The 14875-nt window shown below is 45.3% G+C and overlaps 1 protein-coding gene across 2 annotated transcripts in view; it reads right to left on the bottom strand.

The window, feature by feature from the left end:
• The window catches only part of LOC120980430 (ras-related and estrogen-regulated growth inhibitor-like), a 66659-nt gene that overhangs the window by 17617 nt on the left and 34167 nt on the right, over positions 1-14875 (bottom strand). The window contains exon 2 of one of the 2 annotated variants that reach the window (XM_040409538.1): positions 1597-1653. The exons of the other annotated variant lie outside the window; for it this stretch is intronic. Within the exon in view, the coding sequence (XP_040265472.1) occupies positions 1597-1653 (57 nt within the window). The remainder of the gene's footprint in view (positions 1-1596; positions 1654-14875) is intronic. 2 annotated transcript variants of the gene reach the window in all.

The following is a 14875-nucleotide window of genomic DNA, read 5'->3' as shown; positions in this document are numbered from 1 at the left end:
TCTCGAGTACCTCGTAGGGCCCCTGCCATCTAGCCAGGAACTTACTGTCCACGGTCGGTACCAGAACCAAAACCCGATCACCCGGGTTAAAGACCCGGACCTGGGCCTGCCGATTATAGATCCGACTTTGTGCTTGCTGAGCTTCCTCCATATGCTCCCTAACAAGAGGCAACACTGTCTCTATCCGATATTGCATCTGGGAAACATACTCAATGACACTTTTATGTGGAGTGGGTTGTTGTTCCCACGCCTCTTTGGCCACGTCCAGCCCAGCCGCACATGCTGGGAGGAAAATACTTGCCTTGCCATACACAACCCCTCACTGTGTCACAATAGATAGATAGATAGATAGATAGATAGATAGATAGATAGATAGACTAATAGACTTACCTAGGGTTGGATCATAATCTTCAATAAAACGTTTGGTGATGAATCTGACAGTAAGCGCTGGTAAAAAATATATAGATGATAGATAGATATGTAACGCCCCACAGTGGCATTACCACCCTTTGTGCACCACCACTATCTCCTACGGGTGATCCTGTGTCATCATGTGTATTTACTTCCAGATTCTACACAATGTGTATTTCAATTCTATGTAATGTTATGTTCAGATGCAATGTACCTGGTTCACCAGCAGATGGCGGAAACAATTGCAGAACTAGTTTTCCTAGAGTGGAACTGTCTATCTATTCTAGCCCTCTCTAGAGAGGGAGGAGTTTGTTAGTGAGGAGCAGTTCAGAGTAGCCCCTGTATGGGGAAGCAGCAGGTCCTTGTCCCTGTTGGACGAGCCCTGCAGAAGTCAGTCTAGCTTACCCCCAGTAAGGGGAAGGAGCAGGCCCTTGTCCCTGTTGGACAGGCCTAGCCAAGGCCAGCCAGAGTACCTTCAAGTCGGCTGGAACAAGGGAGAAGAAGTAAAGAGCCTCAGAAGCCAGGAGGAAAGAATCTCTGGATAAAGATAAAGAGAGAGAGTGAAAGAAAGATAAAGATAAAAGATACAGATCAAGAGAAAGACAGAGTCAGACTACAGAAAGCTAAGTTGCAGCCTACAGCAGAAAGAAAAAAGTTCCTATTTAATCCAGCCAGCATAGCAGAGCTGAAAGAGTACAGATGTAGCAGAGCTGAATGTGTTTGCCTGCCAGAATTAATGCTGGAAGATTGTTCCCTGATGAAAGTTTATGTAAGTAAAGCTGTTAACTACTTCAATACACGTCTGGACTGAATTTATTCTACCAATCCCTCAACTGTTAACCCTATTTATCACTGCCGCGGACGACCACTCTTGGGGTTCCGTATTTCCAGGTAGGAGCACCGTGAAAAGTGCAAAGCCGCACCTAAAGGGACACTATAGGCTGCCCTCATACCACTCTGGCATTCCTACACCTGGGTACCACCATCATCTTCTGCATAGGGGGACTTAGTCCCTTGTGGCTTAAATGCAACTGGCGTCACAACAAAAACTCACATAACACCGTAGAAGAGGCCCCTAGCGCGGGACCTGCCCGCTGCAGATAGATAATAGATAGATAATAGATAGATAATAGATAGATATATAATTGATAGAAGATAGATAGATAGATAGATAGATAGACTTACCTAGGGTTGGATCATAATCTCCAATAAACCGTTTGGTGATGAATCTGACAGTAAGCGCTGGTAAAAAAAAAAAAAAAGTCTCATTAAAAAGGGCTCATTAGCTAAATCCATCATTGATAATCTCTCTACATAATACACGTCATCCATTCATTATACATTGTGTATCTAGGACCACTGCAGGAAGGTACACATATCCTGTACCTACCTTCATCAATAACAGGAGACGTATGTCACCGGGAACTGACACATATGGATATTATGGTGACATAACATGTAAGAGTGTGAACTTATCCACACAGTAGTCCCAATGATGACAGCAGGTCCATGTGTGATATGTTCTGCTGGGAAGGTTATTCACCAGCTATTGCTTTTTGCTGCCCATACAATGTGCCGTCCAGCCATGGGATCCGCATGTATCCGCACTTGTAATTGCTGGGCTGCATAATGGGATGGAAACATGAATCCAGCCAGCAGAGGAGACAATGTGGACAATCTCTACATGATAAATGCCATTTGCTGAAGTGAGACAACCCCTTTAATTACTGTCGAGTGTGATGGCCAGAGATCACCAGGGTTATGGAAACAGCCCTAGCACAGTGAGCGTAGCTCCCATTCACTTCTATGGGAGTTACAGAAACATCATAGCAAGCTCAGCCACCCAGGCCACCTCATAGGGTGGGTAATGACTGAGATGGGAATTCCTCTTTTAACAGGTTATGCTATGATGGACATAAAAAAATTTAAACCGGACATAATATAGTACATGACAATATATTTCGAACAAAGCTAAAACCAGCCCTGTATCTCACATGAATCCAGATATCTCCCCATTCATTGCTCCAATTGTTCTGCAAGATTTATTTCAGCCTGGCAGCTCATGGGTCGTGTCCTTTCTGCTGCAGCTCTTTTCCAGTTACTGCACAGCTTCTAACAGTAGAAGGTTTAAACTGAGCATGTGTGACCACCTCAGTGAGATGGACAAGAAATAGGGAAAAGAGCCAACAGCAGGTGGCGCTATACAGATACATTTTATTGAATAACTCAGTGGCTATGCTAAATTTTTAATTACATGGAATTACAAAAGTATTTAGATCCAGGTGGGAGTTGAAAAATGTAGAATATTTTTCATGGCACAACCTCCTTAACATGAACATAGACCTTCATTAAGAAAATCGCTTTACGGCAGCCCCATGGTCCATGGACACAATGGACAGGTGGGGACCTCATTGACTTCTATGGGACAGTTTTCTAAGCTCTCTGACCTGTGCAGAAGTCACTTTACAAGGACAGACTCTGACAATCACCTATTGGGGGATCCTGTCTTATCTGTCATTCTAATCCTGCCTGTAATGATATCACCTCTGTGTATAGATAAGCAGGTAACGGCAGTAAAGTGATCTGTACAGACCAAGAAGTGACGCTTATCATTAGGCCTAGTGGCCAGTGCGGAAACTGCAGTATTTTCTGTTTTTTGTTTAAATATAGATATTGACATGGAAAATTAAAAATAATCATCATTCAATATTCTTTAAAAAAAAATATGTTAACCATAAAAACGTGATTTAAATAATAGGGGATTTTCTGATGACACATTTTCTTTTAAATCCACATCGCCAGTTCCCAACAAGTTTCTGAAACCAAGTCAAAAATGCACTAATGACCCTTGTGCTGAAGATCAGAGAATTATGTAAGACTGACCCGAGCGAAGAAAATGTAAATGATGAAAAAGTCAAAAATAGGTCAATGCATTTCTGAGCTTTTATTTCGAATCTAGGTTACTGAATTCTGATCAAAAGCAGGAAGAATGAGCACTGACAAGTAAGCCTGTGATGTGACTGCTTGGAGAGACACAGCTAGAACTGCTAGAAGTCTTTCCTCCAAGCCCAGTAGACCTGTCAGCAGACTTAGGCCTGGGCTTCAGACAGACGTTCCGATCTCCATTTGTATCTGGTGGAATCAGGATTCTCTTTATTAAAAAGGACGTTCCCCATCTGCGAGGCTGCAGTGTCCTCAGTGTCCTCAGTTGCTCACAATGAGGTCAGCGAGAGACAACTGGAGAAGAAGACTGAAAGTCCCCACTGTCCTATTGAGAAACGGCCATCCTTCAGTACCAGTTGTGTGCTGATGTAGTGTACGGGAGTTGTAATACCCGTCACTACCAAAGTGTCACTTGGTGTGCTGTCGTCCCTCCTAATTATGGGGAAATTGTTGTATGCCAGTTTTATAAAATGTAATGTAATGTGTGTATTTCCCTGTCACTGAAACTTGCACTTACAGGCCGGCTAGGGGTGTCATTCCAGCTCTTAGGCATTAGAGGGAGCTAGGGGGCCCTAGTTTATATAAGGGCCAGACAAGGAAGGGAAAGTCAGTGTAACCTGATCTAGTGTGGAGTGCAGAAGTCAGTCTAGACCACAGCTCAGAAGTTTCTAGAGCCTGAGGAAGTGTCCAGAAGCTGAGAGAGACAGAAGCAAAGACCAGGAAAGCAAGAGGTACTCAGAAAGACAGAGGAGGTACTTATAGAAGCCATAGCCAAGGATATAAAGCCAGAATTAGGTTAATGGGCCTTGGTGAAGAATTGCTGTATTCCAGGATCAGACAGAATTAGAGTGCTAGCTCCTGTGCTGCTAGTCCTGTGTTCAACACTCTGTAATTACCCTGCTGTACTGAATTGCCTGCATCGACCGAATTGCAAAATCGACTGTATGCTGAGGAACTGCATTTCCTTTATTGTCTCTGCTTGGAAAACCTACTAAAGTTTGAGTTCTGTTTTAATCCTACGTTTCCTCAATTTATTCCTGCATCCGCAAACGGCGTGCCACCGTTTACTTGGCACTGGCGTCACGAACTATCTATTGCTACCTATACCTGCCCTTGCAGAGAGTCAGCTGTACCAGGTTAGTGTATATTGCACTACATCACCCAGAAACACCTATTACACACAACTTGAGTACGCTGCACCTCTCTTTTGGCGTTCCACGAACAGGATACGCACGCTTTCTAGTGCAAGAAGCGTGAACTTTGTGCCTTATACAGTTGCCCTGTGACCAAAGTGACAATTTTCCTGTTTTATTCAAGTGGACTTTGTGGACTGAAAATCGTACCCAAAGTGTACCAAAAAACTCTAAAAAGCGCTGTGCAGTATTGCGCTGCACAGAGGAAGAAAACCACCGCATTGGAATGTGGTTTTGTGGACTTTTTGCAATCCTGCTTGCTGTCAGTGAATGGACAGCGTTTTGCTAAAGATGGCCACCGGCTGCCTGGAGTAAAGTTTCCCGCGCCGCTGAGGACTTTCGTGGGCGGATCCCTGCAAAGACACAGAGAGTCCCGCCCCTCTTCATCATCGCACCGCCGCGGCCCTGCTTCTCCTGCGTCACCGCGGTCTCAGGACGTCCGGAATCTCGCGAGACTTGGCCTGCGCAAGACCAGCGATACCGGTAAGCACTTGTAACCGGAGGGAAGGGGAGTGTACCGGCCCCTTTAGTCTCCAGCGGCCACCTCTCAATAGACTACCATGTCAGAGCCAGGAGTGCCTGAGCAGCCGGCCCCAGGAGAGCTTGCGGCTCCTAATCATCCTACAGCCCCCAGCATGATGCCCTTTACCATGCCTTACTATTTAGGGGCCCCATGGTTCCCTCGCTACAGGGGGGAGACCCATACCCTAAGGGACTTTGAAGAAAAGTTGCTGGCACTATTCCGATTGTACCCTATAAATGCCGACCAGCAAATGGAAATCCTGCTGGCGCAGCTGGAGGGAGCTGCCCGCAGGGAAGTGTTATCCTGGCCTGCTACTGAGCGGAGTACTCTAGAACAGATATTCACCCGCCTCAGAGCCACTTTTGAAACTAGGACTGCCTCAGAGGTAAAGATGCACTTCTTTGGCAAGAGACAGAAGCCCGGTGAGTCCCTCCGTGACTATGCCCTATCACTTCAGGAGGCTTTAGGGGCTGTAATCCAGATAGATCCCAAAGAGGCTGATAACCGGGACCAGACCCTGAGGGAACAATTTATCAACGGGGTGTCTAGTGAACAAATAAGGACCCAGTTAAAGATGCTGTCCGCCCAGCACCCTAACAGTGCCTTTCTGGACTTTAAAGAACTGGCTATAAAAATTCTGGGGTCCGCAGTATCTCCTGAGTTGAGCGCCCTATCTGAGTCATCAGCCTGCAAGCCAAAACCGCTTGTCACTAACCGAGCTGAGGCCGGCCAAGCTGTTCAAGTGTCAGCTACTGATACTATTGCCATGCTGACCGAACAAGTAAATCACCTCACTAAAAGTCTAGAGAAAGTGTGCAGAAAAATAGAGGAATGGGAAAAACCCATAATGCTAGAAGAAGAATTCCTGTCACCTCCTAGGCCGTTCCCACCTCCTTACCAAGAGACTCACCCCAGGGATCCTGGGAGGCGTAATAGAGGTCGCAAGAAGCCCGTGTGTACATACTGCAAAAAGCTGGGACACACAGAATCCATGTGCTGGCAGTTAAACGGGCAACCCCTGAGGCTGAGGACCAACCCTCGGGAGGTAGAACACTAGGTCCAGAGGATCCAAATTGGATGCCACGTTATGTAGGATCCCATCCTAAAATCAATATAGAGATCAACGGGATCCCCTTTGAAGCCCTATTAGATACTGGGTCTCAGGTCACTACTATTCAGCTGCCTGCATTTGAAAAGTTCTGGGACACCAACCAGTTGACCCAACCGCCTGAATCCTGGGTGGAAATTATCGCCAGCAATGGCAAACCAGTAAAGGTTCATGGATACTGGGAACCCACCCTGCAGGTGGGAGAAGTAACCCTGCCTCAACAGGGAGTGATCGTAGTACAGGCCGGTGACAGAGGAGGACATCCTGTCATTCTAGGCACCAATGTTTTCAAAAACTGTTATTCAGAAATACTTGCTGTATTACATCAGACTTTGCCCACTGCTTCCTCTGCATCCAGGAGGGTGATTCAAAAGACTATTACAGTGTTAAGTGCCCAGCAGAGGTTTGCTAATGGGAAAGGAGAAATTTGTACTGCCAGGATCCGTGATATTAAGCCTGTGACTTTGCCTCCTAATTCTCAAACTCTTTTGTGGTGTCGTGCTGTCCTGGGAGTCGAAGGCCGAGATTATCCAGCCCTGGTGGAACCACTCCAGATGGAGGATTATCCTTATGTGAGAGCTGCCAAGTGCCTGGTGAACGTCTCCCAAGGTAAAGTACCTGTCCGTCTGATTAATCTGAGTAATCATCCTGTTGCGCTTACTAAGCATTGCCCTGTTGCCCAGCTGTCCCAGGTGTCCTTCCAAGACATCATTCGTCTTCCAGTGACAGAAAAGCCGCCAGCTGCAGACAGCAGATGTTCGCCGGTGACCCAGCCACAAGTGCCCTGGTGGGAAGAGCTCCATGTAGGGGACGAGACTACCCCCCAACATCAACAAGAAGGGATTCTACAGCTTGTCAAGGAGCACCACCAGGCCTTCAGTAAGCATGCTACTGACTATGGAGAGGTTAGTGTCATACAACACACCATACCTACTGGCTCTCATCCTCCTATCAAGGAGAGATACAGACCCTTACCACCTACTTCATATCAGACTGTAAAGGAAATGATCCAAGAAATGAAAGACTCTAATGTGATCCGGGACAGCCGTAGTCCGTGGGCTGCACCCCTGGTTCTTGTAAAGAAGAAGGACGGTAGTATCCGTTTCTGTGTGGATTATAGGAAAATCAATCAAATAACCCACAAAGATGCATACCCATTGCCCCGCATTGAGGAGTCACTAACTGCTCTGGGCTCCTCTGCCTATTTCTCCACGTTGGACTTGACTAGTGGCTACTGGCAGGTACCCATGGCCCCTGCAGATAGGGAAAAGACTGCTTTCACTACTCCCATGGGCCTGTTTGAGTTCAATTGTATGCCGTTCGGGCTATGTAATGCCCCAGGGACTTTCCAGAGACTAATGGAGAGGTGTTTGGGTCACAAAAACTTCGAAACAGTGCTGCTGTATCTTGATGACGTCATTGTGTACTCAAAAACATATGAGGACCATCTGAAACATTTGGCAGAAGTATTTGAAATCCTTATCAAATATGGCTTGAAGGTAAAGCCATCCAAGTGCCACCTGCTCAAACCTGCAGTAAGATACCTGGGGCATATAGTAAGCGGAGAGGGAGTGCAACCTGACCCTGATAAGTTAGCAGCTGTCCGTAATTGGCCGGTTCCTACTACCGTCAAAGAGGTGAGGAGTTTTCTTGGTTTTGCCGGCTACTATAGACGTTTTATCCCCCATTTTGCTCAAATAGCTGATCCTATCCAGGAACTCTTGAGGGGGCAACCCAAAAAGAGTCCTAGAACTCCTGTGCCCATTGAGTGGAATGAGGAAAGAGAGATAGCATTCCAATTGCTAAAAAAGAAACTGACCGAGCCTCCTGTGTTAGGTTATCCAGATTATAGCAAGCCTTTCCATCTGTATACCGATGCTAGCAAGCAAGGCCTGGGAGCTGTGTTAGCCCAAATCCAAGAGGGAAAAGAGAGAGTGATAGCATATGCAAGCCGCTCCCTGAAAGGAGCTGAGAAAAATGACCAGAATTATAGTTCCTTCAAACTAGAGTTCCTGGCATTAGTGTGGGCGGTGACAGAAAAATTCAAGGATTATCTAGCCGCCACCCCGTTCATTGCATTCACTGACAATAACCCTCTGGCACATCTAAATACAGCTAGATTGGGGGCCTTGGAGCAGAGATGGGCCTCTCGCCTTGCCAACTATAATTTCTCTGTAAAGTATCGTGCTGGACGTACTAATGATAATGCTGATGCTTTATCCAGGCTTCCCACAGAGACAGCTCCTGATGATGTGCGAGATGCTTGGGAAGATGTAGAGATGCCGGCTTTCTATAACAAATTTGCTCAACAGGATCAGGCTCGAGCTACCAATAACAGAGCTGCAGTTCCTTCATCCTCCAATAGGCCTGAACCTAAAGAAGAAAGGTGGGTGAGACTGCAGTCTGAAAGTAGAGTGCTGGGTGAGCTGTTGGACTTCATTACTAGTGGCAGAGCCCCTGAGAGGATTCGGCGTAAGAGTGCAGATCCTGAGCTCATCAAACTATGGAGACAGCGCCACCAACTCTTCATACAAAAGGGCCTGTTGCTACGGAGAAGCCTAGACCCAGTGTCCAACGAAAGAGTACACCAGATTCTCATACCCCGACGAGATGCAGGTATGGTGTTGGAGATGTACCACAATCAATCCGGTCACTTTGGGGTCCAAAAGACTGAAGCTACTATCCGCCAGCGGTTTTACTGGGTAGGCATGAGAGAAGACATGGAGAAGTGGTGTCGAGAGTGTGTAGCCTGTGCCTTGAAACGAAGTGAGCACCATGATCAGAGGGCACCACTGAGACCCATTGTAAGTACCCGTCCTCTTGAACTTGTCGCCATCGACCATGTAAAACTGGAGCCTAGTCGCTCAGGGTATGCTTATGCCATGACTATTATTGACCATTTCACAAAGTTTGTTGTAGCAGTGCCTGTGAGAGACCAGACAGCCAAGACTACAGCCGAAATGTTCTGGAAGCACTTCCTCCTGCCCTATGGATGTCCAGAAAAGATCCTCACCGATCAAGGACCTGCTTTTGAGTCCCATCTGTTCCATGAACTGTGCCGCTTACACAACTGTAAGAAGATCCGGACGACGGCCTACCATCCTCAAGGTAACGGATTATGTGAAAAAATGAATCAGACCTTGATAGAGATGCTGAGGGCCGTGCCTCCTGAGAACAGAGGAGATTGGCCCAGTCTGTTGCCACAGCTCATGTTCACATACAATCATACCATACATTGTTCCACCGGGTATACCCCTTTTTACTTGATGTTTGGGCGCCAAGGGACATTGCCTGCTGATCATTCATTGGACATACATGTGCCTGATTGCATTAACCCATTACCTAACACCGACTGGGTTGCTGAGCACCAAAGGCGGTTAGATGCAGCCAAAGCCATTGTTCAGGAACGTATGGACTTTGCTAGAGACCGGCAGCAGAAAGACTATGATCAGGCAGCCCAGGCAGAACCCTTGACCATAGGGGCCGTGGTATGGTTAAAGAATAACCGTCGTACCAGCAAATTGGACAGTAAGTGGGAGCGAAGTCCTTATGTTGTCACTGCAATCCCAAATGTTGGAACTCACACTTATGAGATCACCCGGGAAGACAAGGGATCCCAAATTGTACACCGAAACCGGTTGAAACTCTGCCTGACACCAGAACCTAGTGCCGAGAGTTCTGGATCAGAATATCCTGTGTCAGAGTCAGCCATACAGCCCGAGGATCCTATGCAGGCTGTTAGTAATCTGAGGTATGACGCTGATCCCATGCATTGGCTTCTGACACCTTGGTTGAACTTGCTGGTGCCTGCTCCGGCACCTACTGTAGCTTCACCTCCAGCAGAGCCGGTTCAAGATGCCCCGGATCCAGTTTCCCCTCTTGTGGATATTGTTGTTCCAGTTGTTCCTGACCAGGGTCTCGCTGATGGAGACCCTCCTGTTGCTCCTGTCCCTTCTACTTCGTTGCTAAGGGAAGAGGAGACCCCTGTACTGAGAAGGTCTACCCGGATGACCAGGGGACGCCCGCCAGTCCGTTTAGGAGACTTTGACTATTCTGGTGGCGTCTCCTCCCAAACCGTTGTTACTGGGAATACCTTGTTGGACATTTGTGCGCAAGAATGGACTCCCCCACGTGAGCCCTTGCCTGTGCTACACCCACAGGAAACCCCTGGGTAGTTCCGTTATTATGCTGTCATTTTATTGTGCAACTTCATACTAAGGAAATGTGCCCAGAGATGGACTCCACCGCATGAGAGCCTCTGTGATTTAATATGGAAATAACCTGGGTACGGACTCATGTTTGTTATTTGAGCCTCCAAGAACTTTTATACCGTTTTCTACTGTTTTATCATGGACTTATTCATTGTCATGGACTATCCTGGTTATAATGTTACGCTGTGCCAGGTCAGCGCCCCAGTTCCATTCACTATCCTGAGAGAAGAGAACGACGCCCCTTGTCACTACCCTTCACCTTTGCCAATTGGACCTGATGTAAATGTAAATGCAGATGAATTACATGTATGTATGCCTGCATGTCTCTATTTTCTATTTCAGGAAGAGATTCCAGTTGGGCGACCCATGATGGAGTACGAGGTCGTACTCAGCTTAAAGCAGTGGGGTATGTAGTGTACGGGAGTTGTAATACCCGTCACTACCAAAGTGTCACTTGGTGTGCTGTCGTCCCTCCTAATTATGGGGAAATTGTTGTATGCCAGTTTTATAAAATGTAATGTAATGTGTGTATTTCCCTGTCACTGAAACTTGCACTTACAGGCCGGCTAGGGGTGTCATTCCAGCTCTTAGGCATTAGAGGGAGCTAGGGGGCCCTAGTTTATATAAGGGCCAGACAAGGAAGGGAAAGTCAGTGTAACCTGATCTAGTGTGGAGTGCAGAAGTCAGTCTAGACCACAGCTCAGAAGTTTCTAGAGCCTGAGGAAGTGTCCAGAAGCTGAGAGAGACAGAAGCAAAGACCAGGAAAGCAAGAGGTACTCAGAAAGACAGAGGAGGTACTTATAGAAGCCATAGCCAAGGATATAAAGCCAGAATTAGGTTAATGGGCCTTGGTGAAGAATTGCTGTATTCCAGGATCAGACAGAATTAGAGTGCTAGCTCCTGTGCTGCTAGTCCTGTGTTCAACACTCTGTAATTACCCTGCTGTACTGAATTGCCTGCATCGACCGAATTGCAAAATCGACTGTATGCTGAGGAACTGCATTTCCTTTATTGTCTCTGCTTGGAAAACCTACTAAAGTTTGAGTTCTGTTTTAATCCTACGTTTCCTCAATTTATTCCTGCATCCGCAAACGGCGTGCCACCGTTTACTTGGCACTGGCGTCACGAACTATCTATTGCTACCTATACCTGCCCTTGCAGAGAGTCAGCTGTACCAGGTTAGTGTATATTGCACTACATCACCCAGAAACACCTATTACACACAACTTGAGTACGCTGCACTGAGACCTGACGGGGTCAGCGGAACAAAGAGGCTGTTGAATAAATACCAGAGTCATGTCTTCCGCTTATAACACAGGGAGAATGTCCCCTACAGGGGGATGTCCTTTGAATAAGTCTCAGATGGAAAACGGGCAAGAGCAGAGCATGCTACAAGATGAAGTGTGAATTACACCATTTATTTTAACCCCTTCTACCCCGGAGCTTTTTTTGTTTTTGCGTTTTTTCGTTTTGCGCTCCCTGCCTTCCCAGAGCCATAACTTTTTTTTTTTTGTCCCCCGTTCACATAGCCGTATGAGGGTTTGATTTTTTTGCAGGATAAGTTACAATTTCAAACGCCACCATTTTTAATATTGCATATGATGTAGTGGGAAGCTGGAAATACATTCCAAATGGGGTGAAATTGGAAAAAAAAAAGCAATTCTTCCACAGTTTTACAGGTTTTTAATTTACGACGTCTAATGTGCGATAAAACTGACCAGTTGCTTTCATTCTACAGGTCAGTACGAATCCAGCGATACCTCATATGTATAGTTTTTCTTGCATTTTGATAGTGGCAAAATAATATTTTGACCCCTATAACTTTTTGGTAATTATGTGTACGGAGCTGTATGGGGCTCATATTTTGAGGGGCGATCTGTACTTTTCATTGATACCATTCTGGGGTGTGTTTGACTTTTTAATCACTTTATTTAATTTGTTTGTAAAAAATTAAGTGACCAAAAACGGCGAATCAGCCATTTTGACTCTTTTTTTCCGTTTCGCCGTTTGCCGTATGGGGAAAATATTTTTATACTATGGGCGTTTTTGGTACATGATGATACCTATGATGTGTTTTTTTTTCTTTTTTAGTTTATTTTTATTTTGGGGAAAGGGGAGTGATTTGAATACATTTTTTTTTTTTAAACTTTCTTTTTTTTAATACTTTTATATAGTTCCCATAAGGAACTATAACAAGCAATCATTAGATTGCTATTCTCATAGACTCCAATGCACTAGCATTGGAGTCTATGAGAAAATGACTAGAAGGGCTCCATAGGAAATACTGAGCAGCAGCCTCCTGTCATTCACTAAGACAGGGACTGCTGTACACAAGCTCCGGCTCCTCCTCCTTTCCGGTGTTTCACGAGCTCAGATGCCGTGGTCAGGATTACGGACATTAGCCGCTGGTGTCTGCGGAGCAGGCGCCATCTTTAAAGACTCGACCAGCGGTGTACTAGTATTACGCTGGTCGGGAAGGGGTTAATGGGTCTGCATGCCATGCAGGAGCAATCCAGATAGCACACGGAGGGATATTACCTGCAGTCTGAATCCATAGGAACATAGCGAATTTCCCATAGACTTCAATGCTAATGCATTGGGGTCTTTGAGAGAAGCGATCTGATAATCACTTGTTCAAGTTCCCTAGGGGAACTTTTAAAAAGTGAAAAAAAGGGAAAACTGTTTTATAAAAATATAAAAAAAATCTATATAAAAATGTAAATCACCCCTTTTCCCAAAACTAAATATAAATAATAAAAATAAAAACACCATAGGCATCACTGTGTCCCAAAATGCCCATACTATTAAAATATAAAAATATTTACCCCATGTGGTGTAATGGGAAAAAAATGAAAATTGCTGGCCTATCTGCTGTTTTCATCCCTTCATCTCCCCCCAAAAAATTTATAAAAATGATCAAGTCGTCATACATACCCCAAAATGGAATCAATGAAAAGTACACATTGCTTTGCAAAAAATGAGCCCCCACATAGCTCCATAGACATAAAAAGTATTTTAAAAAGTATTGAATTTTTTTAAAGTATTAAAACACAAGAAAAACTAGACATATGTGTTATCTCTTTAATTGTACTGATCTACAGTAGAGAATGAAAGCACGGGTTAGTTTTACCGCATAGGGAACATCGTAAAAACAAAACCAATAAAACTGTGACAGAATTGCCTCTTTTTTTTTTTTCAATTCCACCCCATTTGGAATTTTTTTCCAATACATTTTTTTCCTATACATTGAATGGAACAGTAAATAGTGCCATTAGAAACTAAAACTCGTCCCGCAAAAAACAAGCCCTCATACAGCTTATGTGAATGGAAAAATAAAAATATTATGGCTCAGGGAAGGCCAGGAAAATGGAACATCACCATGTCCTCAAAAATGATCAAATAATAAAAAAGTTTAAAAAATAATCTATTCTTACTAATTAGAAGCAGTGATGGCCAGTTCGCCGTGTTCGCCTGCGAACAGATGCGAGCTGCCATCTTAGCTCACAAGTCCAGCGATGCACAGGTAAGTCTTTACCTGTGCCTGTGCGCGAGCCGGTCTGAAATGAAATGCGGTCTCCGGGAGCAGGCAGTTCCGAGAACAGCCGCCGGGGGCCTTCATCGGGCTGTTCTCGGAACTGCCTGCACCCGGAGACCGCATTTCATTTCAGACCGGCTCGCGCACAGGCACAGGTAAGGACTTACCTGTGCATCGCCGGACTTGTGAGTTAAGATGGCAGCTCGCATCTGATCGCGGGCGAACACGGCGAACTGGCCATCACTGATTAGAAGGCTAGTTTGACTTCTTTGATTTCTCACGACTAGATTCATGTTCGATTATCCCGCACAAAGACATTGATTTCTTTTACCAGATTGGAAATTACCTTTTAATATAATGTAAAAAAAAGGACATCCAGGACATCTGCATCATTTTGCAGTTTCTAATGTATCCTATTGATCCTTCCATCCAATGTGCACAGAGCTTGCAGGAAAACAAATGATACAGAAGGACTTCCATGGATTGATTGTTCCTGCCAATCAGTTAACGCAGCAAATGTTATAGAAAAGTTGCCGGCTTGCACATTCCTTCCTGTGGCTGGATAGATGAAGCCTGTGCATCTCGCAGAGTGCCAGCACAATCTGCTATTTATCAAGCCGTGAATCTTCTGCCTGGTAGAGTACTACAAGGTCACAACGTAGAGCGTTTATTGTATTGTTTACACTGTTTTTAGGATTGTGGTATTATTTATCTGTGTCCTATTATTGTCTTTTCATGTCCACTAATATATTTTAGCCCCAACTGGGGTAGGGGGGGTAAGACCATAGACAGAAGATCTTTTTGTTGCTTAGTAGTATGCTTGACTCCCCTCTCTTGGATGGTGGAAGGAATTAGGTGAACACAGCCGCAACTTCAACAAGGTGGTTTTACTGGTCTCACAAGGGGCATCAAAATTATTAGTTACAATAGTTTTATGACAGGCAACAAGCT

Source organism: Bufo bufo, chromosome 10 (assembly GCF_905171765.1).
Source record: "Bufo bufo chromosome 10, aBufBuf1.1, whole genome shotgun sequence".
In the NCBI taxonomy this organism is placed as follows: domain Eukaryota; kingdom Metazoa; phylum Chordata; class Amphibia; order Anura; family Bufonidae; genus Bufo; species Bufo bufo.
This window is presented reverse-complemented; position numbering and strand designations above follow the sequence as displayed.